A 23844-nucleotide genomic window follows, 5' to 3' on the forward strand; every position below is an offset into this window, starting at 1 on the left:
GCTCGATCGATTTACTTGAAATTTTCAGGGAAGATGTATCTTTGTCTGAAGCTTATACTTTTTTTTCAATTTTTTGAAAATCACTTCCGGTCGGGAGTTATCTCCCTTTTATCAAAATTCAGAGGACCTCCTTGTCTGCGATGGAACTCAAAAACGGCTTAATCTAGAGCGCTGAAATTTTCAGTGATGATAGAGGACATGTTGCCATTATGCACCTGGGTTTAGATATTTTCCGGAAGTGCCTAGTATGGAAGCTCGGTAGGGGTCGAAATTTAGGACACGAATCATGAGTGAATTTTTGAGACATTTTGTGTCATATCTTTTAAAGTATAACTATTTTGTTAAAACATATTGAACAAAATTTGTGCAGAATGACAAGATCTGTAATATGATATCAGGGAAAAAGCGCTGACTCATCACATTAAGGGCAGATAGGGGCCAAAAGTCTTTAATCGATAACTCTTAAACAAGCAATATTTTGGTATACATTACTGAACAAAAATATTTATCTTAACAATTTACAACTAAATACTATGATTTTTACGTCGTATGGCAGATAATTAGGGGTCACAAGGGGCCAGAATGCTAAATCTTTGACGCTTTATATCTCGAAAAGGGGAAACATTTTGAAAAGCAATATTAAACAAAAATTGTTTAGAATGATGGTCTCAACAATGTGCATCCTTTGAATTTTTCCTAAACAGCCCCTATAAGGACTTAAAGGGACGGCCCCTAAATATTTCAAGTCTACATATCTCGAAAACGAAAAGAAACTTCTGAATACTTGTTGAACAAAAAGTCTTCAGAATCACAAGACCTTTCATATGATATCAAGAAAAAGGGGCTGACCCATCAAATTAGGGGCTCAAAGGGGCCAGAAGTCTTTCATCTTTAACTCCTTAACGTTAAATATTTTGATATTAATTATTGAAGCAAAAATGTTCATCTTCACAATCTGCAACTATATATTTTAAAAATTTCATCAAATATTACGTAATTAGGGGCCACAAGGGGCCAGAATGCTTAATTTTTGACGCTTTATATCTCGAAAAGGGGAAATATTTTGAAAACCAATATTGAACAAAAGTTGTTTAGAATGATGTTCTCAACAATGTGCATCCTTTGGATTTTTCCTAAACAGCCCCTATAAGGACTTAAAGGGACGGCCCCTAAATATTTCAAGTCTACATATCTCGAAAATGAAACGAAACTTCTGAATACTTGTTGAACAAAAAGTCTTCAGAATTTCAAATTAGGGGCTCAGAGGGGCCAGAAGTCTTTTATCTATTACCCTTTTACAGTAATGTTCATCTTCACGATCTGCTACTATAAATATTTTAAAATCTTCATCAAACATTGCGTTTTTAGGTGCCATAATCATCAAAATTTTGTTAAACATATCTGAAGCAAATTGTACGTTTTCACTATTTATATATTTATGAACGAAAATCTCAGTCAAATTCGTATCTCATCTTATCAAAAATCGGACGGAAGACCCACTCGTTGCTCGCAACGAGATCTCATCTAGTTATCATTATTTTTTTCTGTCCAAATTTTGTGCAGACGATTTCTCAGAGATGTGTGGATGGATTCACTTGAAATTTTCAGGGATGATGTATCATGATGTAAACCTAATACAATTTCTTTAATTTTTGGAAATTCACTTCCGGTCGGAAGTTATTGCCCTTTAATCGAATTTTTAGTGACCATTTTGTCTACAAAAAAACTCAAAAATGACAAAAGCTAAAGTGCTGAAATTTTCAGTGATAATAGAGGACATGTTCTAGTTGTGCACCTCAGTTTTCAAATTTTCTGGAAGTGCCTAGTATGGAAGCTCGGTAGGGGTCAAGATTTAGGACATGAATCAGGAGTGAATTTTCGAGACATTTTTTATCATATCTTCAAAACTATAAATATTTTCTGAAAACACATTGAACAGAAATTGTGTAGAATTATAAGATCTTTTTTAGGATATCAAGAAAAAAGGGCTGACTCGTCACATTAGGGGCCAAGAGGGGCCAAAAGTCTTAAATCTATAACTCTTAAACGATCAATATTTTGATATACATAACTAAAGCAAAAATGTTTATCTGAACAATCTACAACTATATATTATGATAAAAATCTCATATATTACATAATTAGGGGCCATAAGGGGCCAGAATGCTAAATCTTTGACGCTTTATATCTCGAAAGTGGGAAATATTTTGATAAGCAATATTGAACAAAAGATGTTCAAAATAATGTGCTAAACAATTTGCAATTTGCTAAGCGTCCCCATTAAGGAGTTGAAGGGCCGGCCCCTAAATATTTCTTTTGCATATATCTCGGAAACGAAAAAAAATTTCTGAATAGTTCTTAAACAAACTGTGTTCAAAATCATAAGAGCTTTAATGTGATATCAAGAAAAAGGGGCTGGCTCCTCAAAATCTGGGCCGATAGGGGCCGAAAGTCTTTCATCAATAACTCTTTAACGATCAATATTTTGTAAAATATTACTGCAGCAAAAATGTCAATCTGAGCAAACTACAACTATACATTATGTTATTCACATCATATGTTACATAATTAGGGGTCGTGAGGGGCCGAAATACTAAATCTTTGACGCTTTATATCTCGAAAGTGGGAAATATTTTGATAAGCATTATTGAATAAAAGATATTCACAATAATGTTCTGAACAATATGTAACCTTTCAATATTTGCTAAACGTCTCCATTAAGGAGTTGAAGGGCCGGCCCCTAAATATTTCTTTTGCATACATCTCGGAAACGAAAAAGAATTTCTGAATAGTTGTTGAACAAAAAGTGTTCAAAATCATAAGAGCTTTAAGGTGATATCAAGAAAAAGGGGCTGGCCCCTCAAAATAAGGGCTGATAGGGGCCGAAAGTCTTTCATCAATAACTCTTAAACGATCAATATTTTGTAATACATTACTAAGGCAAAATAGATCATCTTCACACTCCTTAACTATATAACATGTTGTTGGCATCATATGTTATGTTATAAGGGGACATTAGGGGCAAGAATGCTAAATCTTTGACGCTTTATATCTCGAAAGTGGGAAATATTTTGATAAGCAATATTGAATAAAAGATGTTCACAATAATGTTCTGAACAATATGTAACCTTCAACTTTTGCTAAACGTCTCCATTAAGGAGTTGAAGGGCCGGCCCTTATTTCTTTTGAAGATATCTCGGAAACGAAAAAGAATTTCTGAATAGTTGTTGAACAAAAAGTGTAGTAGGGGCCAAGACGGGCCGAAAGTCTTTAATCTATAATCAATATTTTGTTATAGATTGGTGAAGCAAAATTGGTCGTCTTAACAATTTACTTATATCATTATATTTGAACGAAAGTCTCAGTCAAATTCTTATCACATCTTATCAAAAATCGGACGGAAGACCCACTAGTTGCTCGCAACGAGATCGCATCTAGTTATTATTCTTCTTTTTTTTCTCCTTACCGATTTTGTGCAGAAGATTTCTCGGAGATGAATTGATCGATTTACTTCAAATTTTCAGAGTTTATGTCTTATCATCTGAAGTTTGTACCGGCAATTCAAAATTTGAAAAATCACTTTCGGTCGGAAGTTATCGCCCTTTTATTAAAATTCAGAGGACCTCCTTGTCTGCGACGGAACTCAAAAACGGCTTAAGCTAGAGCGCTGAAATTTTCAGTGATGATAGAGGACATGTTGCCATTATGCACCTAGGTTTAGATATTTTCCGGAGGTGCCTAGTATGGAAGCTCGGTAGGGGTCGAAATTTAGGACATGAATCATGAATGAATTTTTGAGACATTTTGTATCATATCTTTTAAAGTATAATTATTTTGTTAAAACATACTGAACAATATTTGTGCAGAATGACAAGATCTTTAATATGATATCAAGAAAAAAGGGCTGTCTTATCATATTAGGGGCCGAGAGGGGCCAAAAGTATTAAATCAATTACTCTTTAACGATCAATATTTTGGTATACATTACTGAAGCAAAAATGTTTATCTTAACAATTTACAGCTATATATTATAATATTTTTGTCATATAGTACATAATTAGGGGCCATAAGGGGCCAGAATGCTTAATCTTTGACGATTTATATCTCGAAAAGGGGAAACATTTTGAAAAAGAATATTGAACAAAAGTTGTTTAGAATGATGTTCTCAACAATGTTCATCCTTTAAATTTTTCCTAAACAGCCCCTATAAGGACTTAAAGGGACGGCCCCTAAATATTTCAAGTCTACATATCTCTTAAAGGAAATTTCTGAATAGTTGTTGAACAGAAAGTCTTCAAAATTACAAGACCTTTCATGTGATATCAAGAAAAAGGGGCTGACCCCTAAAATTAGGGGCTCAGAGGGGCCAAAAGTCTTTCATCTATAACTCTTTAATGATGAATATTTTGTTATAAGTTATTGAAGCAAAAATGTTTATCTTAATATTCTGCAACTATATATAATAAAATTTTGATCATATGTTATGTAATAAGGGGCCATAAGGGGCCAAAATGCTAAATCTTTGACACATTATATCTCGAAAAGGGGAAATATTTTGATAAGCAATATTGAACAAAAGATGTTCAAAATAATGTTCTAAACAATATACACCCTTTTGATTTTTGCAAGACATCCCCATTAAGGAGTTGGAGGGCTGGCCCCTAAATATTGTTATTCTATATATCTCTTAAACTAAAGGAAATTTCTGAATAGTTGTTGAACAAAAAGTCTTCAAAATCACAAGAACTTTCATTTGATATTAAGAAAAAGGGGCTGACCCCTCAAGTTAGGGGCTCAAAAGGGCCAAAAGTCTTTCATCTATAACTCTTTAATGATCAATATTTTGTTATAAGTTATTGAAGCAAAAATGTTTATCTTAACATTCTGCAACTATATATTATAAAATTTTGATCATATGTTACGTAATAAGGGGCCATAAGGGGCCAGAATGCTAAATCTTTGACACTTTATATCTCGAAAAGGGGAAATATTTTGATAAGCAATATTGAACAAAAGATGTTCAGAATAATGTTCTAAACAATATACACCCTTTTAATTTTTGCAAGACATCCCCATTAAGGACCTGGAGGGCTGGCCCCTAAATATTGTTATTCTATATATCTCTTAAACTAAAGGAAATTTCTGAATAGTTGTTGAACAAAAAGACTTCAAAATCACAAGACCTTTCATTTGATATCAAGAAAAAGGGGCTGACCCCTCAAATAAGGGGCCTGGAAGGGCCAAAAATCTTTCATCTATAACTCTATAATGATCAATATTTTGTTATAAATTACTGAAGCAAAAATGTTCATCTTAACATTCTATAACTATATATTATAAAACTTTGATCATATGTTCAAAATAATGGGCCAAAATGGGCCAGATTGCCAAATCTTTGACACCTCGAACAAGGGAAAATATTTTGATAAACAATATTGAACAAAAGATGCTCAGAATAATGTTTTAAACAATATGCATCCTTTCACTTTTTATAGACGAATATCTCAGTCAAGGTCTTGACTAATCTTATCCAAAATCAGACGGAAGACCCACTCGTTGCTCGCAACGAGAACCATCTAGTTATTATTAGGGTCTTCCGTCTCCAACGGAAGACCCTTCTATTATTCTATTGTTTCTTTTTCACTTTTATTATTATTATTATTCTTTTTTTTTTCTTTACAATTTTTGTGCAGAAGATTTCTCGGAGTTGGCTCGATCGATTTACTTGAAAATTTCAGGGAAGATGTATCTTTGTCTGAACCTTATACGTTTTTCTCATTTTTTTGAAATTCACTTCCGGTAGGAAGTTATCGCCCTTTAATCAAAATTCAGAGGACCTCCTTGTCTGCAATGGAACTCAAAAACGATTAAAGCTAGAGTGCTGAAATTTTCAGCGATGATAGAGGACATGTTGCCATTGATCACCTGGGTTTTCAAATTTTCCGGAAGTGCCTAGTATGGAAGCTCGGTAGGGGTCGAAATTTAGGAAACGAATCATGAGTGAATTTTAGAGACATTTCTTACGATATCTTTTTAACTCTGAGTATTTTGTTAAAACATATTGAACAGAAATTGTGTAGAATTACAAGATCTTTTATATGATATCAAGGAAAAAGGGCTGACTCATCACATTAGGGGCCAAGAGGGGCCGAAGGTCTTTAATTAATAACTCTTTAACAATCAATATTTTGTAATCCATTACTGAAACAAAAATGTTTATCCCAGCAATTTACAACTATATATTATGATATTCACATCATATGTTACATAATTAGGGGCCATAAGGGGCCAGAATGTTAAATCTTTGACGCTTTATATCTCAAAAGTGGGAAATATTTTGATAAGAAATACTGAACAAAAGATGTTCAAAATAATGTTCTAAACAATATGCAACCTTTCATTTTTTGCTAGAAGTCCCCATTAAGGAGTTGAAGGGCCGGCCCCTAAACACTTCTTTTGCAAATATCTCAGAAACGAAAAAGAATTTCTGACTAGTTGGTGAACAAAAATTGTTCAAAATCATGAGAGCCTTAAAGTGATATGAAGAAAAAGGAGCTGGACCCTCAAAATAGGGGCTGAGAGGGGCCGAAAGTCTTTGAACAATAACTCTTTAACGATCAATATTTTGTAATGCATTACTGAAGCAAAAATGTTTATCTCAACAATTTATAACTATATATTTTGATATTTACATCATATGTTACATAATTAGGGGCCATAAGGGGCCAGAATGCTAAATCTCTGATGCTATATATCTCAAAAGTGGGAAATACTTTGATAACCAATATTGAACAAAAGTTGTCCAAAATAATGTTTTATACAATATGCAACCTTTCATTTTTTGCTAAACATCCCCATTAAGGAGTTGAAGGGCCGGCCCCTAAATACTTCTTTTGCAAATATCTCAAAAACGAAAAAGAATTTCTGACTAGTTGGTGAACAAAAATTGTTCAAAATCATGAGAGCTTTAAAGTGATATGAAGAAAAAGGGGCTGGACCCTCAAAATAGGGGCTGAGAGGGGCTGAGAATTTCGACCCCTACCGAGCTTCCATACTAGGCACTTCCGGAAAATTTGAAAACCCAGGTGATCAATGGCAACATGTCCTCTATCATCGCTGATGGGGCTGAGAGGGGCCGAAAGTCTTTGAACAATAATTCTTTAATGATCAATATTTTGTAATGCATTACTGAAGCAAAAATGTTTATCTCAACAATTTATAACTATGTATTTTGATATTTACATCATATGTTACATAATTAGGGGCCATAAGGGGCCAGAATGCTAAATCTTTGACGCTTTATATCTCAAAAGTGGGAAATATTTTGATAAGCAATATTGAACAAAAGATGTTCAAAATAATGTTCTAAACAATATGCAACCTTTCAATTTTTCAAAAACGTCTCCCTTAAGGAGTTGAAGGGCTGGCCACTAAATATTTCTTTTGCAGTATCTCGGAAATGGAAAAGAATTTCTGAATAGTTGTTGAACAAAAAGTGTTTAAAATCATGAGAGCTTTAAGGTGATATCAAGGAAAAGGGGCTGGCCCCTCAAACTATGGACCGAAAGGGGCCGAAAGTCTTTAATCTATAACTCTTCAACGATCAATATTTTGTAATACAATACTGAAGCAAAAATGTTTATCTTCATAATTCACATCTATATATTATGATATTTACTTCATATGTTTCGTAATTAGGGGCCATAAGGGGCCAGAATGCTAAATCTTTGATTCTTTATGTCTCGAAAGTGGGAAATATTTTGATAAGCAATATTGAAAAGATGTTTAAAATAATGTTCTTAACAATGTGCAACCTTTCAATTTTTGCTAAACGTCCCCGTTAGGGAATTGAAGGGACGACCCTAAATATTTCTTTTGCAAATAACTCCGAAACGAAAAAGAATTTCTGAACAGTTGTTGAACGAAAATTGTTCAAAATCATGAGAGCTTTAAGGTGATATCAAGAAAAAGGGGCTGGCCCCTCAAAATACGGATCGAGAGGGGCTGAAAGTCTTTAATCTATAACTCTTTTTTGATCAATATTTTGTTACACGTTACTGAGGGGAAATTGTTTTTCTTAAGAAATTATTTATATCATTATATTTGAACGAAAATCTCAATCAAATTCTTTTCTCATCTTACCAAAAATCGGACGGAAGACCCACTCGTTGCTCGCAACGAGATCTCATCTAGTTATTATTCTTTTTTTTTCTTTACAATTTTTGTGCAGAAGATTTCTCAGAGTTGGCTCGATCGATTTACTTGAAAATTTCAGGGAAGATGCATCTTTGTCTGAACCTTATACGTTTTTCTCATTTTTTTTAAATTCACTTCCGGTCGGAAGTTATCGCCCTTTAATCAAAATTCAGAGGACCTCCTTGTCTGCAATGGAACTCAAAAACGATTAAAGCTAGAGTGCTGAAATTTTCAGCGATGATAGAGGACATGTTGCCATTGATCACCTGGGTTTTCAAATCTTCCGGAAGTGCCTAGTATGGAAGCTCGGTAGGGGTCGAAATTTAGGAAACGAATCATGAGTGAATTTTACAGACATTTCTTACGATAACTTTTTATCTATGAGTATTTTGTTAAACTATATTGAACAGAAATTGTGTAGAATTACAAGATCTTTTATATGATATCAAAGAAAAAGGGCTGACCCATCACATTAGGGGCTGAGAAGGGCCGAAAGTCTTTAATTAATAACTCTTTAACGATCAATATTTTGTAATGCATAACTGAAGCAAAAATGTTTATCTCAACAATTTACAACTATATATTGTGATATTCACATTAATTATTACATAATTAGGGGCCATAAGGGGCCAGAATACTAAATCTTTGACACTTTATATCTTAAAAGTATGAAATATTTTGATAAGCAATATTGAACAAAAGATGTCCAAAATAATGTTCTAAACAATATGCAACCTTTTATTTTTTGCTAAACGTCCCCATAAAGGAGTTGAAGGGCCGGCCCCTAAATACTTCTTTTGCAAATATCTCAGAAACGAAAAAGAATTTCTAACTAGTTGTTGAACAAAAAGTGTTCAAAATCATGAGAGTTTTAAAGTGATATGAAGAAAAAGGGGCTGGACCCTCAAAATAGGGGCTGAGAGGGGCCGAAAGTCCTTAAACAATAACTCTTTAACAATCAATATTTTGTAATGCATTACTGAAGCAGAAATGTTTATCTCAACAATTTACAACTATATATTATGATATTCACACCATATGTTACATAATTAGGGGCCATAAGGGGCCAGAATGCTAAATCTTTGACGCTTTATATCTCAAAAGTGGGAAATATTTTGATAAGCAATATTGAACAAAAGATGTTCAAAATAATGTTCTAAACAAGATGCAACCTTTCATATTTTGCTAAACGTCCCCATTAAGGAGTTGAAGGGCCGGCCCCTAAATACTTCTTTTGGAAATATTTCAGAAACGAAAACGAATTTCTGACTAGTTGTTGAACAAAAAGTGTTCAAAATCATGAGAGCTTTAAAGGGATATGAAGAAAAAGGGGCTGGAAACTCAGATTAGGGGCTGAGAGGGGCCGAAAGTCTTTGAACAATTACTCTTTAACGATCAATATTTTGTAATGCATTACTGAAGCAAAAATGTTTTTCTCAACAATTTACAACTATATATTATGATATTCGCATCATATGTTCCATAATTAGGGGCTATAAGGGGCCAGAATGCTTAATCTTTGACGCTTTATATCTCAAAAGTGTGAAATATTTTGATAAAAAATATTGAACAAAAGATGTTCAAAATAATGTTCTAAACAATGTGCAACCTTTTGATTTTTTGCTAAAAGTCCCCATTAAGGAGTTGAAGGGCCGGCCCCTAAATACTTCTTTTGCATATATTTTGGAAATGAAAAAGAATTTTTGAATAGTTGTTGAACAAAAAGTGTTCAAAATCATGAGAGCTTTAAGGTGATATCAAGGAAAAGGGTCTGACCCCTTAAATAAGGGGCCGAGAGGGGCCAAAAGTATACAATCAATAACTCTTTAATGATCAGTATTTTGTAATATATTACTGAAGCGAAATAGTTCATCTTCACACACTTTATCTAAAAAACATGATGTTGATATCAAACGATACGCAATAAGGGGTCTTTAGGGGGCCAGATTGCATAATCTTTGGCGCAATATATTTCGAAAAGGAAGAATATTTTGATAAACAGTATTGAACAAAAGACATTCAAATTAATATTCTGAACAATATTCAGTCTTTGAATTTTTGCTAAACGTCCCCATTTAGGACTTGAAGGGCCGGCCCTTAATATTTCTTTTGCATATATCCCGAAAACAAAAAGGAATTTCTGAATAGTTGTTGAACCAAAAAGTGTTCAAAATCATGAGAGCTTTAAGATGATATCAAGAAAAAGGGGCTGACCTCTTACATTAGGGGCCAAGAAGGGCCGAAGGTCTTTAATCTATAACGCTTTAATGATCAATATTTTGTTAAACATTATTAAAGCAAAATTGTTCGTCTTAACAATCTATTTATATCATTATCTTTGAACGAAAATCTCAGTCAAATTCTTGTCTCATCTTATCAAAAATCGGACGGAAGACCCACTCGTTGCTTGCAACGAGATCTCATCTAGTTATTATTAGGGTCTTCCGTCTTCAGCGGAAGACCCTTCTATTATTCTTATGTTTCTTTTTCACTTTTATTATTATTAGGGTCTTCCGTCTTCTGCGGAAGACCCTTCTATTATTCTATTGTTGATTTTTCACTTTTCTTATTATTATTATTCTTTTTTTTTCCTTACCGATTTTGTGCAGAAGATTTCTCGGAGATCGCTCGATCGATTTGCTTCAAATTCTCAGGGTTAATGTGATGCTATCTGAAGTTTATAACGCCGCTTCCGTTTTTGAGAAATTACTTCCGGTCGGAAGTTATCGCCCTTTGATCGATTTTTTGATAGACCTTGTGTCTGCACAAAAACTCAAGAACGACAAAAGCTAGAGTGCTGAAACTCTCAGTGGTGATAGAGGACATGTTCTAGTTGTGCACCTTGGTTTTCAAATTTTCCGGAAGTGCGAAGTATGGAAGCTCGGTAGGGGTCAAAATTTAGGACGTGATTTATGAGTGAATTTTAGAGACATTTCTTATAACATTTTAAATAGAAGTATTTTGTTAAACATATTGAACAAAAAGTCTTCAAAATCACAAGACCTTTTATTTGATATCAAGAAAAAGGGACTGACCCCTCAAATTAGGGGCTCAGAAGGGCCAAAAGTCTTTCATCTATAACTCTTTAATGATCAATGTTTTGTTATAAATTACTGAAGCAAAAATGTTCATCTTAACACTCTGCAACTATATATTATAAAATTTTGATCATATGTTACGTAATAAGGGGCCATAAGGGGCCAGAATGCTAAATCTTTGACACTTTATATCTCGAAAAGGGGAAATATTTTGATAAGCAATATTGAACAAAAGATGTTCAGAATAATGTTCTAAACAATATACACCCTTTTAATTTTTGCAAGACATCCCCATTAAGGACTTGGAGGGCTGGCCCCTAAATATTGTTATTCTATATATCTCTTAAACGAAAGGAAATTTCTGAATAGTTGTTGAACAAAAAGTCTTCAAAATCACAAGACCTTTCATTTGATATCAAGAAAAAGGGACTGACCCCTCAAATTAGGGGCTCAAAAGGGCCAAAAGTCTTTCATCTTTAATTTTAATGATGAATATTTTGTTAAAAATTACTGAAGCAAAAATGTTCATCTTAACATTTTGCAACTATATTTTATAAAATTTTGATCATATGTTACGTAATAAGGGGCCAGAATGCTAAATCTTTGACACTTTATATCTCGAAAAGGGGAAATATTTTGATAAGCAATGTTGAACAAAAGATGTTCAGAATAATGTTCTAAACAATATACACCCTTTTAATTTTTGCAAGACATCCCCATTAAGGACTTGGAGGGCTGGCCCCTAAATATTGTTATTCTATATATCTCTAAAACGAAAGGAAATTTCTGAATAGTTGTTGAACAAAAAGTCTTCAAAATCACAAGACCTTTCATTAGATATCAAGAAAAAGGGACTGACCCCTCAAATTAGGTGCTCAGAAGGGCCAAAAATCTTTCATCTATAACTCTTTAATGATCAATATTTTGTTATAAATTACTGAAGCAAAAATGTTCATCTTAACATTCCGCACATTATATATTATAAAATTTTGATTACATGTTAGGTAATAAGGGGCCATAAGGGGCCAGAATGCTAAATCTTTGACACTTTATATCTCGAAAAGGGGAAATATTTTGATAAGCAATATTGGACAAAAGATGTTAAGAATAATGTTCTTAACAATATACACCCTTTTAATTTTTGCAAGACATCCCCATTAAGGACTTGGAGGGCTGGCCCCTAAATATTGTTATTCTAGATATCTTTTAAACTAAAGGAAATTTCTGAATAGTTGTTGAACAAAAAGTCTTCAGAATCACAAACCTTTCATTTGATATCAAGAAAAAGGGGCAGACCCCTCAAATTAGGGGCTCAGAAGGGCCAAAAGTCTGTCATCTTTAATTTTAATGATGAATATTTTGTTATAAATTACTGAAGCAAAAATGTTCATCTTAACATTCTATAACTATATATTATAAAACTTTGATCATATGTTCAAAATAATGGGCCAAAATGGGCCAGATTGCCAAATCTTTGACACCTCGAACAAGGGGAAATATTTTGATAAACAATATTGAACAAAAGATGCTCAGAATAATGTTTTAAACAATATGCATTCTTTCACTTTTTATAGACGAATATCTCAGTCAAGATCTTGACTAATCTTATCCAAAATCAGACGGAAGACCCACTCGTTGCTCGCAACGAGAACCATCTAGTTCTTCTTTTTTTTCTCCTTACCGATTTTGTGCAGAAGATTTCTCGGAGATGAATTGATCGATTTACTTCAAATTTTCAGAGTTTATGTCTTATCATCTGAAGTTTGTACCGGCAATTCAAAATTTGAAAAATCACTTCCGGTCAGAAGTTATCGCCCTTTTATTAAAATTCAGAGGACGTCCTTGTCTGCGATGGAACTCAAATACGGCTTAAGCTAGAGCGCTGAAATTTTCAGTGATGATAGAGGACATGTTGCCATAATGCACCTGGGTTTAGATATTTTCCGGAAGTGCCTAGTATGGAAGCTCGGTAGGGGTCGAAATTTAGGACACGAATCATGAGTGAATTTTTGAGACATTTTGTATCATATCTTTTAAATTATAATTATTTTGTTAAAAGATATTGAACAATATTTGTGCAGAATGAAAAGATCTGTAACATGATATCAAGAAAAAACCGCTGACTCATCACATGAGGGGCCGAGAGGGGCCAAAAGTGTTTAATCGATAACTCTTAAACAAGCAATATTTTTGTATACATTACTGAAGCAAAATTATTTATCTTAACAAACTACAACTATATATTATGATTTTTCGTCATGTCACATAAATAGGGGCCACAAGGGGCCAGAATGCTTAATCTTTGAAGCTTTATATCTCGAAAAGGGGAAATATTTTGAAAAGCATTATTGAACAAAAGTTGTTTAGAATGATGATCTGAACAATGTGCATCCTTTTAATTTGTCCTAAACAGCCCCTATAAGGACTTAAAGGGACGGCCCCTAAATATTTCAAGTCTACATATCTCGAAAACGAAACGAAACTTCTGAATACTTGTTGAACAAAAAGTCTTCAGAATTACAAGACCTTTCATGTGATATCAAGAAATAGGGGCTGAGCCCTCAAATTAGGGGCTCAGAGGGGCCAAAAGTCTTTCATTTATAACTCCTTAACGTTAAATATTTTGATATTAATTATTGAAGCAAAAATGTTCATCTTCACAATCTGCAACTATATATCTTAAAATTTTCTTCAAATATTACGTAATTAGGGGCCATAAGGGGCCGGAATGCTAAATCTTTGACGCTTTTTATCTCGAAAAGGGGAAATATTTTGAAAAGCAATATTGAACAAAAGTTGTTTAGAATGATGTTCTCAACAATGTGCATCCTTTGAATTTGTCCTAAACAGCCCCTATAGGGACTTAAAGGGACGGCCCCTAAATATTTCAAGTCTACATATCTCGAAAACGAAACGAAACTTCTGAATAGTTGTTGAACGAAAAGTCGTCAGAATTACAAGACCTTTCATATGATATCAAGACCCCTAGAATTAGGGGCTAAGAGAGGCTAAAAGTCTTTCATCTATAACCCTTTTACAGTAATGTTCATCTTCACGATCTGCTACTGTAAATATTTTAAAATCTTCATCAAATATTGCGTTTTTAGGTGCCATAATGATCAAAATTTTCTTAAAACATAACTGAAGCAAATTGTACATTTTCACTATTCATATATTTATGAACGAAAATCTCAGTCAAATTCGTATCTCATCTTATCAAAAATCGGACGGAAGACCCACTCGTTGCTCGCAACGAGATCGCATCTAGTTATTATTCTTATTCTTATTTTTTAGACAAATTTTGTCCAAGCAATATCTCGAGAACTATTCAGTGGTTTTTCATCATTCTTTCAGGGATAATGCGCCAGTTAATGGCATTGTTACATTTAAAAGAATTTTGGAAAAATTCGCTTCCGGTTCCAAGTTATGGACATTTTTCTGATTTTAAAATGAAATAGTTTCCGCGGGATATCTAAAGAACAACTAAAGATATGAACTGGAGACTTGTTAGAGATTATAGAACATGATTTCTAGATGTGCAAATCGACCTTGATTTTCGTCATCAGTACTTCCGGTCGCTACCGGAAGCGAATTAAAAAAGTCGAATTTTTCAACTTTTCTGCTTTTCAATATTTTTCTATGATATTTGTAGGGTTAATAGAGAGTCTTTTAAGAATGGTAAATATATAATTTGTTTTAAAATTGATAAATCCAAACTCTAGAGAATTTTTATTATTCTCTTTTTTTTTAAAGACAAAATCTTCTGCACGCAAATTCTCGAGAACTATTCAATGAATTTTTTTGAAATTTGCAGAGATAAAAGATCTTTATATGAGTTTTATATGAAATTCCGTTTTTTGGTAAATTCGGTTCCAGTGCCGAGTTATGGACATTTTTTTTTATTTTAAAATGAAACTTTGTCTGTGAGTGTTTTCAAGAATGGCTAAAGATATGAACTGGAGACTTGTTAGAGATGATAGAGCATGATATTTTGATTGGAGAGGGGACCTTTTCATGCGTCGTCGTTACTTCCGGTCGCTACCTGAAGCGAATTTAAAAAATCGATTTTTTCTACTTCAATATTTTTCTGTAATATTTGTAGGGTTAAGAGAGCCTCTTTTCAAAATACTAAATATATAATTTGTTTTCAAAATGATAAATCCAAACTCTAGATATTCGTCATTTTCACTTTGAAGGGGGAGTCCAAATGGCGAAATGGTTAGCGCGTTGGATTTTCACGCTGACGACAAGGGTTAAATCTCCAGTGTGTCTGATTTTTCTTTTATCACTTTTTAGCTTCAATTTACGTTTTCATTTTCAAAATCGGACGGAAGACCTCTCATTGCTTGCAATGAGTTTCTAGTTATTATTATTATTCTTTTTTTCTACTTTCTTCTCCGGTACTTTTTTGTCCGGGAGTGTTCTCATAGAACCACTCATCCGATTGACATGAAACCTTTTTAGGGTTAATAGGCATGTTGTGTAGGTGTTCGGAACGAAGGTCATTTTGCGCGCACATGCATGCACGTGCGCGCGCGTGCGATGAGTGAAATAACTGATATACTTGATGAAGCCGTAACTTTTATATTTCTTGATGAATTGCTTTGAAACTCAAAGTATAAAGATATATTAGTAGTCTAGACAAGATAGCATGGTCAAATTAGCGTGAACTCACGCGAATGCACGTGCGCTCTTCTCTGATTGGCTGATACAAAAATCTCTATAATTTCCTTGTTTTTTGACAAAATACTTTGAAATTTAGAATATAAGTATATATTATAAGGTGCTACAACATGTTATATATGAATTTTCTTGAAAACACGCGCATGCAGGTGTGCTGCAATCTGATTGGTTGAAACTTTAAATGTCTATAACTCCCTTGGTTTTCAACAAAACAGAATGAAATTTACGACATGGATAGTCACATAGAGCTCCCACATTATGATACTATCAAAATTGAATGCAAGGCCATATATACGCGTATGCTGAATTCTGATTGGCTAATACTTAAAGGGTTACATCTCTCTTATTTTTCAATGAGATTCTTTAATATTTAACACAAATGTATGTATTGTGAGACACTATAAGAAAATTAATGAGAAAAATGTAGAAAACATGTGCAAGCACATGCGCCGAAATTTGATTGGCTAATACCCATATGGCTATGTCGGAGAAGTTTCCAATGAAATACCCTTAAAAATAAAGTGTCCATCTATATTACTAAAGTATTGTCTAATTTATTGAAGCTTGTAGGGAATGGGGCATCATAAGGGATTGGGGGGCCGTTTGGGGAACATCTGTAACGGTTCCCGTTACAATTAGCACTAGTTCTGAATACGTCTGAAATATATTAAGATATTCTTAACATTTTTCATACGCGACATTTATAGTAAAACAATCCTCGTTAGTTTACTTTAGGAACAAGAAACGTCCTTTAGTTTTTTTTTTCCCCTGAAGCACTGGAAAAATTTAAAAATATTTAATTTTAGAAAGTACTAGTTGCACGTTTATTCTTAATTGGGAAGTATATGAAATTTTGCCCTTTTCTATGAAATACCGATAAGACAGACAAAAACATTGGGAAAATATTAAACTACAAAATGAGATTTAAGATTTTACAATCAGTTGCCACAACATTTCATATTCGGAAGGATGATAATTACCCGTCACAGGTTAGAAGCTCCGATGTTTCGTAAAGCGGATATCTATCAATTTTTCAATTCTTGAGATTGTTGTTAGCGATTGTGTCTGTAATTCTTACCTTGTCCGGTTTGGTATAAGTGTACAGACATTTAAAAGTTCTATGCATTATTATTTTGGTTGGAATATAAAGCATCCTAATCGAAAACAAAATAAGCATTTAGGAGGTAGATTTAAAAAATTGTACTGACCCCAGCCTTTAAAAGCAGATTCATACTTTTATTTAATGTAATTAAGTTAAGTTGTAGATTGGATGTTGAGCATTCCTGCAATCAAAAGAAAGATGCTTCTTTTGAAAGTTTATTCTATCGTAAATTTTGCATGTCTTTAAGTGCACTCATCTTTTTTTGTTTTTAAATCTAAGTAGATCTTAAGTTGGCCAAAGCAGGTTTCAATATCTTAAAACTTATTCATTTCATGCAGTTGATAATTCTCCAACGAATAGAATAAATGGAAATAAAAGTTCGATCAAAGTTTCAGTTTAATTGGCTTTGAACGTTATCCCTGTACATTTGTGCAGATAAGGGTGTCATAAAAAATGCAAAGATACAGTTTATACCGCATAGAAAAACATCTCCTTACTGTTACACCGCCTCAACCAAAGGTTTTTTCCCCAATACATATTGTTGTTGCATGTATGTTGGATGTCTCCAAACTTAAGCCCTACCGTTTACTGGATATAGTAAGAATCGTCATTCATCTGACCAATCCACTCTTGCCATGACTGAACCTTCCATATACTATATTGTTGTGCCATAGCAATCCTGTTTCCTGAGAATGGGCGTTTTATTGGCCAATATGATCTCATCTTTTCCTTATTAAGCCTCCTATTTACTATGTTTCTGCTGATGCTGAGAGTTTGAAAGATGAATTTCCTTCTCAGTGTAATTAAAGACTCTGTGTACTGTGTAGCTAGTCTTTCTCAAACTCTATCTTCCCTCTCTGTTGTCTTTCTCTTCTTTTACTTTCTTCAACTATTCCAGACCTTCTCTAGCCCGATGCCAGACAAAAAATTAAAGATTGAAGTGTTCCTTCTATACATCATTCAAGTTCTTACCTTTCCAAAAGCGTGCTAGCATTCAGGATCGGACTGTTTCCTATCTTGCATGGTTTAACAGAACTTACCAGATTTTTTTTTTATGTCATACTGATTTAATTCTGCAAGCGGTAATCCATCTTATACTCATAGTCCCCTTTCTAAGGAGGAAGTTCTTCAAAATTATATGTCAGTTTTAGATATATTTAAATTCCCAACAATCAATCTGAATTTCAATTATCATACTTATACTGGACTACCAAACTACAAAAATATCGTTACAAAAAAGGAAACATAGCTGGTTCCAGTAAAAATTCTACCAGGCCTATTTCTTTACTCCTGACTAAAATATTAACAGAAGTGAAGAAACCTCAGGAGTACTGTGCAACGATATATTTGGGAAGTGGTGTACATCAGATGTGGATACTTAAAAAATCGAAAAAAAATTTAGAAAAATCACAAAATTTTACTAAAACCAATAACATCAAAACATACGACTTTCAACACTTCATACAACCATTCCCACGAAAAAATTAAGGTAGTCCGATCCTCAGGTTCTGAAAATTAGCTTTTAAGTAATGGAAAATGCTCACAAAAATGTCTCTGATTTCACATAGTAAAGAGAATTTACCCATGGAATTTCTTCGAAGTTCATCATTATAGTTAATCATATTATATTGGGAAAATTATCAAATCTCAAATATATTTTCAGGAAATACGAATAAAAACATCAGCTATGCATTTTCTAATTGAAAATTGATCAACAAATATAATTTAGGATAGAAAAACATAGGTATCCAGGTTTGGAGAAAATGGAGTCTTTTTTTATGCTTATACAATATTTAAGTTCTTCTTTTTACTTCAATTGTCATATAATATATATGTAAAAGCCTGTGCTGTCATTGCTAGACATCAGATATCACATCTAATTTTAAATCATGCTAATTAGCAGTGGTATCTAATGCTAGACTAAAGAAAACCCAATTTCTTTAAAAATGAATTCATTTTTTCTTTTATAAGGTACAAATGTCAACTTTTTACAAGACCGTTTCTAAGACTTCAAACAACCTTGAATCATATTAAGATGCATAAAATGAAAATTGCTGCATGAAAAGATCTCAATTCCAAGCTTCATTTTGAGACTTTTTAAATAAAATAATAAATTTTAGAGTTATCCTTCCTGGCTGAGGATCGGTATTCCTAAAGACCAGATTTTTTGACATCATAGACAGCTGCTTGTTCAATAAAAATGGAACTCGTAAATTTACTTTCCTTGTCATTGGTAAATTACAAAATTGTTTTGTTAAAAAGCATTCTAATTGTACACAAGTACTCTGAAGTAGATATTAAAAAGATTCTTGAAATTCTGATTGTCAATATCTATGTAGTTTTTGGAGATTAGGTCTTCCAACAATTTGTTGGAATTCCCATGGGTACCAATTGCACTCCGTTATTAGCAGACCTATTTTTGTCTTCATATTCAGCAGAATTTATTCAAAATCTTATACATGAAAAGAAGAAAACACTTACTGTGGCTTTCGATATATCGACGACGTATTATCAATTAGCAATAGTTACTCCCATGTATATGTCGACTCGATATATCTCAGTGAGCTTAAAATAAAAAAAAATACCACAGAGTCTATTTACTATTTGGATATTTTAACAGAAAAAAAACGTTAATGGTTACCTAATAACAAAGCTATATGATAAACGTGATGACTTCAACTTTTCAATCGTCAACTTTGCTTACTTATGTAGCAATATACCTTTATCCCCTACATATTGGGTTTATGTCTCTCATTTGATTCGATAATCAAGAGCATGCTCTACGTGTGAACAATTTATAAAACAAGGCTAACTATTGACAACAAGTTGACGAAACAAAGGATATCAACAGTCTCGTTTGAAGTCATCAATTCGCAAGTTCTATGGTCGATACAGCAAATACAACCTATCATTAAGTCAAATGCCGACTGACGTTTTTCATAGGAATTGTTAGGCCATTGTTTACGTACTGAATTGTCTGTGGATTTTTCCGTTATTTACCGATCAGGACAAGGAGCATCTGGCGGGTGTGACCGGTCTGCAGGGAATTGATACTCACTCCTCATAGCACCTGATCCTATCTCTGATGTTAAGAGGTCCTTGTTTGCTCTGCACCAAATTTTTGTATCGTTCCAATGGACTTTGAAATTAATTACTGTTCGTTATTTTCATATTTTATGCAAACATTTAAGTGAATAGATGGCGGCCTTAAAGAAACCTGTTTTACTAGTACTTCATTTTGGATATCAATGTACAAGTAACATTATAAAACATAATAAACACAAGTTTGATCATATTTGTTTGATCTTTATTTACATTTTACTTATCAAGCTAAAGTATATCGTTAAGTAATTATCACTTTTCATGTTTTCCTAGATTGTGTCTATTCCTTGCGGCAAAGCTGAAGAGAAAATGCCCGAGGAGATTCCCTGTCTTGTTTAATAATGAGATGATATGATTTGATTTACCTGTTTTATCATATCGATAAAAAATAAGTTTTCCTCAAGGATGATATATTACTTACATGTACACACGTTGCATCTTTTCCTGCAGTTTAGTCTCATGTAGGCTCTATATGTTTGGTTGGTACAGGTTTCTGAAGAATAAGCGTCACAACTTGGGTCTAGATCCATACAAGGGGGTAAATAATCTGATAACAGAAATGAAAAAGTGTATATTTGTATACACATTATATGAAATTAAGGTTACAATCCATAAAAAAATATGGAAATAAAGGATCAAAACAATTTTATTAAAAAAAAAAAATAAGGCAAATCATAATCTGTTATATATTTCAACATACAGTACCGACCAGACACAACCTAACACCAGAGCGAACCCAAAGCGCACCCCGGGTTCGCTTTCTGGGTTCGCTCGGGGTCCGCTACGGGTCCGCTTTCAGAAATTTTGGGTGCGCTCTGGGTTCGCTTCGGGTTCGCTCTGCGTTCGCTCGGGGTCAGCTCTGGGTCCGCTAGAGCGAACCCGGCGTTCGCTTTCTGGGTTCGCTTTTCGCACTCATGCGCGAAGCGGACCCCGCTTTAATCTTGCCGCCAGTAAGCTCCGCCCCTTGTTTATTCCAAATACAGCAGTGAAATCGATAGTTGTTGTTTTTTTGTGGCAATCGATACATGTGAATGTGCAGTGGCTGCAATGTTATTGTTGACAACATACACGAACGATCATGTTTTACGCAAAATAGTTAAAAATATTTAGGAGTGGATATTTAAAAAAAAAAAAATTATTAATAGATATTAATACATTAGATATTTTAGATTAAAAATATTTACTGCTGCAATTAATCGACTTTGGAAAACTGAAAAAAAAATTATAGAAAAAAATATTTTTGAAACTACATGTAAATAAGATTTAATAAGCTTTACATTATTTTTTGTAAAAGATAAATCAAAATAATACCATGATAGTAGTTTACGATTGGACATACTGTACATGTACATTTATGCTGTTCTTTCTTTCTTTCTTTCTTTCTTTTTTCTTTTTTTTTTTTTTTTTTTTTTTTTTTTTTTTTTTTACTTTTTTTTCAATTAAGAAGATTAATAATTTTGATGTTGAACTGGATTTAAACAAAAATGTAAATTAGAATTGAAAAAATAAAATAATTGAATGAAAGCACGTACATATACATACTCTTGTACAGATTCTTGAGATAATGAAATGCTATAATTTGTCAAAAAACTTTTTTTCTTCTTTTTTTTTTATAACAATTGTGATAACCATTATTTTCTTTTATACATTAAAGAATTTTTTTAATCGTGTTAATAATAATTTCACACTGTATACGCTTTGCTTGTAGAATGTTTTATTTACATCGAATGATAAACTGGCATGCTGATCGGTCGAAGCGCTGATTGGTTAACACGTCTGATCGCTAATCCTGATTGACAGCTCAGTTACGCAACACCGAACGCGCGTTCGCTTGCTGGGTTCGCTACTGAATTTGGGGTTCGCTTTCGGCGTTCGCTCTGGGTCCGCTGCGGGTTCGCTCGGGGTGCGCTCCGGGTTCGCTCGGGGTCCGCTATAGCGAACCCGAAGCAAACCCAGGCAGCGAACCCGGGGTGCGCTTTGGGTTCGCTTTCTGTTAGGTTGTGTCTGGTCGGTACTGTATCTATGTTTGCATTTTGTAAAATTTAAATTTTTTGGAGGAAAATATTTGAAATTCTTATCTGTAATAGTTAATTATTTGTTAAAGTAAATGGTCTTAACACACAGGGAAAAGAGGGAGGGGGCTTTTTCTGAAAATACTTTTTACTCTGTAAATTATCATATAGAAGCTGCATTTTGCATCTCCCCCACCTTGGAACACTGGGGAATCCAACAAAAATGTACGAAAAAATTAGAAAGATCCACCCCTCCTCCCTAAAGTAAGATTTTCAAGTTGAGGCAATGTTATTTTTCTTTGGCTTGCCAAATTTTTTATGGAATTTAGACTAGCAATTATAGAAAAGCAATTATCATTTGAAATGTGACAATAAAATACAAATACGATTCCCAAATCCTCAAAGCTTAAGTGAATAATGAAATTGAAAGTATTATAAATAATATTTTTTTCTTTGTAAATATATGTTTACTTCCTCCATAAGACATAAAAGTCTTAACTATAATTGCCAACGATCCTTGTGGCATACCGATCCCGATATATTTTCACAGTTAGTGTGTGTGGTAATTGTATTGCATATATATAGTTTCAAAGTACAGTGTAACCAGCTCGTAAATGTGTTACATCAATGCCAATTATTAAAGTCTTGCCTCTCAAAATCAAAAAGACAATTTAAGTCAACCGTCCGGATTCTTTTACAAAGCGTGTCAAAGGTCAAGGTCAATTGTACCGTAACGCTGGTATTTTTCTTAATGTTTTTTTTTTTTGTTTTTTGGTTTGTTTTTTTTTATGACAAACAGTGCACATATGCTCGTAATAGCATTGACGTACCTCTTATGTGTCAAAGATACTGTATATTTTGTTGTTTATAAGCGCAAAAAACTATTCTAAATAAAGCCGGATTACCAAGCAATATATACATGATATATGTGTAAAATATCAAATCCAAACCTCTTACACTTCTCAAGAGGGTGTGAGAGACGAACATACGGACGGATGCACAGACACCGGTTAAATGGATTCCTAAGTGTCGCTCTTCTCTGTAGGCTACAAAAATATTAGCTTAGGATTCTGACAACAGAATCGTATGATAATTATAGTCTTACTTGGACAATATCCACATCTGTATGGACAAAATTCTCTGAACCAGTCCTCATACATTCCTGTACAATTCTCATCAGCGTAGCCCCAACAATCAAACCTATCTCTACACCATTCAGCAACTGAAATTTGAAGCAGCGCGTGATATATCGAATGTTTAAATTAATGAAAAATTATTGATTCTCAGAAAAATAATTAATCAGTGTAAAACTATTGAATTGATATAAAATAATTGAATTGATCAATGAAAAAGAAGTGAATTCATATTTCATGAGTACATTGGTGTCTGCAGGCCTAATCAAGTACATTGTATTTTAGATTCCTTTTTGTTAACAGAAAGTCCTCATCATGTGACCTACAAGACAATGCATTTTGAAAGTCATCAAACCCCTTCTGCTTTCTGATCCTATTCTTAAGATGAGCAGCTGATTGTATCAATTGTTTGAACTAATACATGTGAAAAAATGTTTGATTTTCAGAAAAATAAAAAATGTTATCGGTATAAAACATATATGAATACATTTATATCAAGATGTGTTTGTGAAACACTGATGCCCTTATATGACAGCTTATGGCGAAGGTTTATGTTTCTCAAATGTAAGTCAAATTTC

At 33.4% G+C, this 23844-nt stretch overlaps 1 protein-coding gene across 1 annotated transcript in view; it reads right to left on the minus strand.

Annotated features, from left to right (window-relative positions):
• The window catches only part of LOC133180644 (uncharacterized), a 57991-nt gene that overhangs the window by 29586 nt on the left and 4561 nt on the right, over positions 1–23844 (minus strand). Inside the window, exons 6-7 of the mRNA XM_061315115.1 lie at positions 23239–23355; positions 20543–20668 (exon numbers count right to left, since the gene is read on the minus strand). Of these exons, the coding sequence (XP_061171099.1) occupies positions 20543–20668; positions 23239–23355 (243 nt within the window). The remainder of the gene's footprint in view (positions 1–20542; positions 20669–23238; positions 23356–23844) is intronic.

The sequence above is a fragment of the Saccostrea echinata genome, unplaced genomic scaffold, assembly GCF_033153115.1.
Source record: "Saccostrea echinata isolate AGI-Se365-2 ecotype Australia unplaced genomic scaffold, CSIRO_AGI_Sech_v1 ptg000007l, whole genome shotgun sequence".
NCBI classification, from domain to species: domain Eukaryota; kingdom Metazoa; phylum Mollusca; class Bivalvia; order Ostreida; family Ostreidae; genus Saccostrea; species Saccostrea echinata.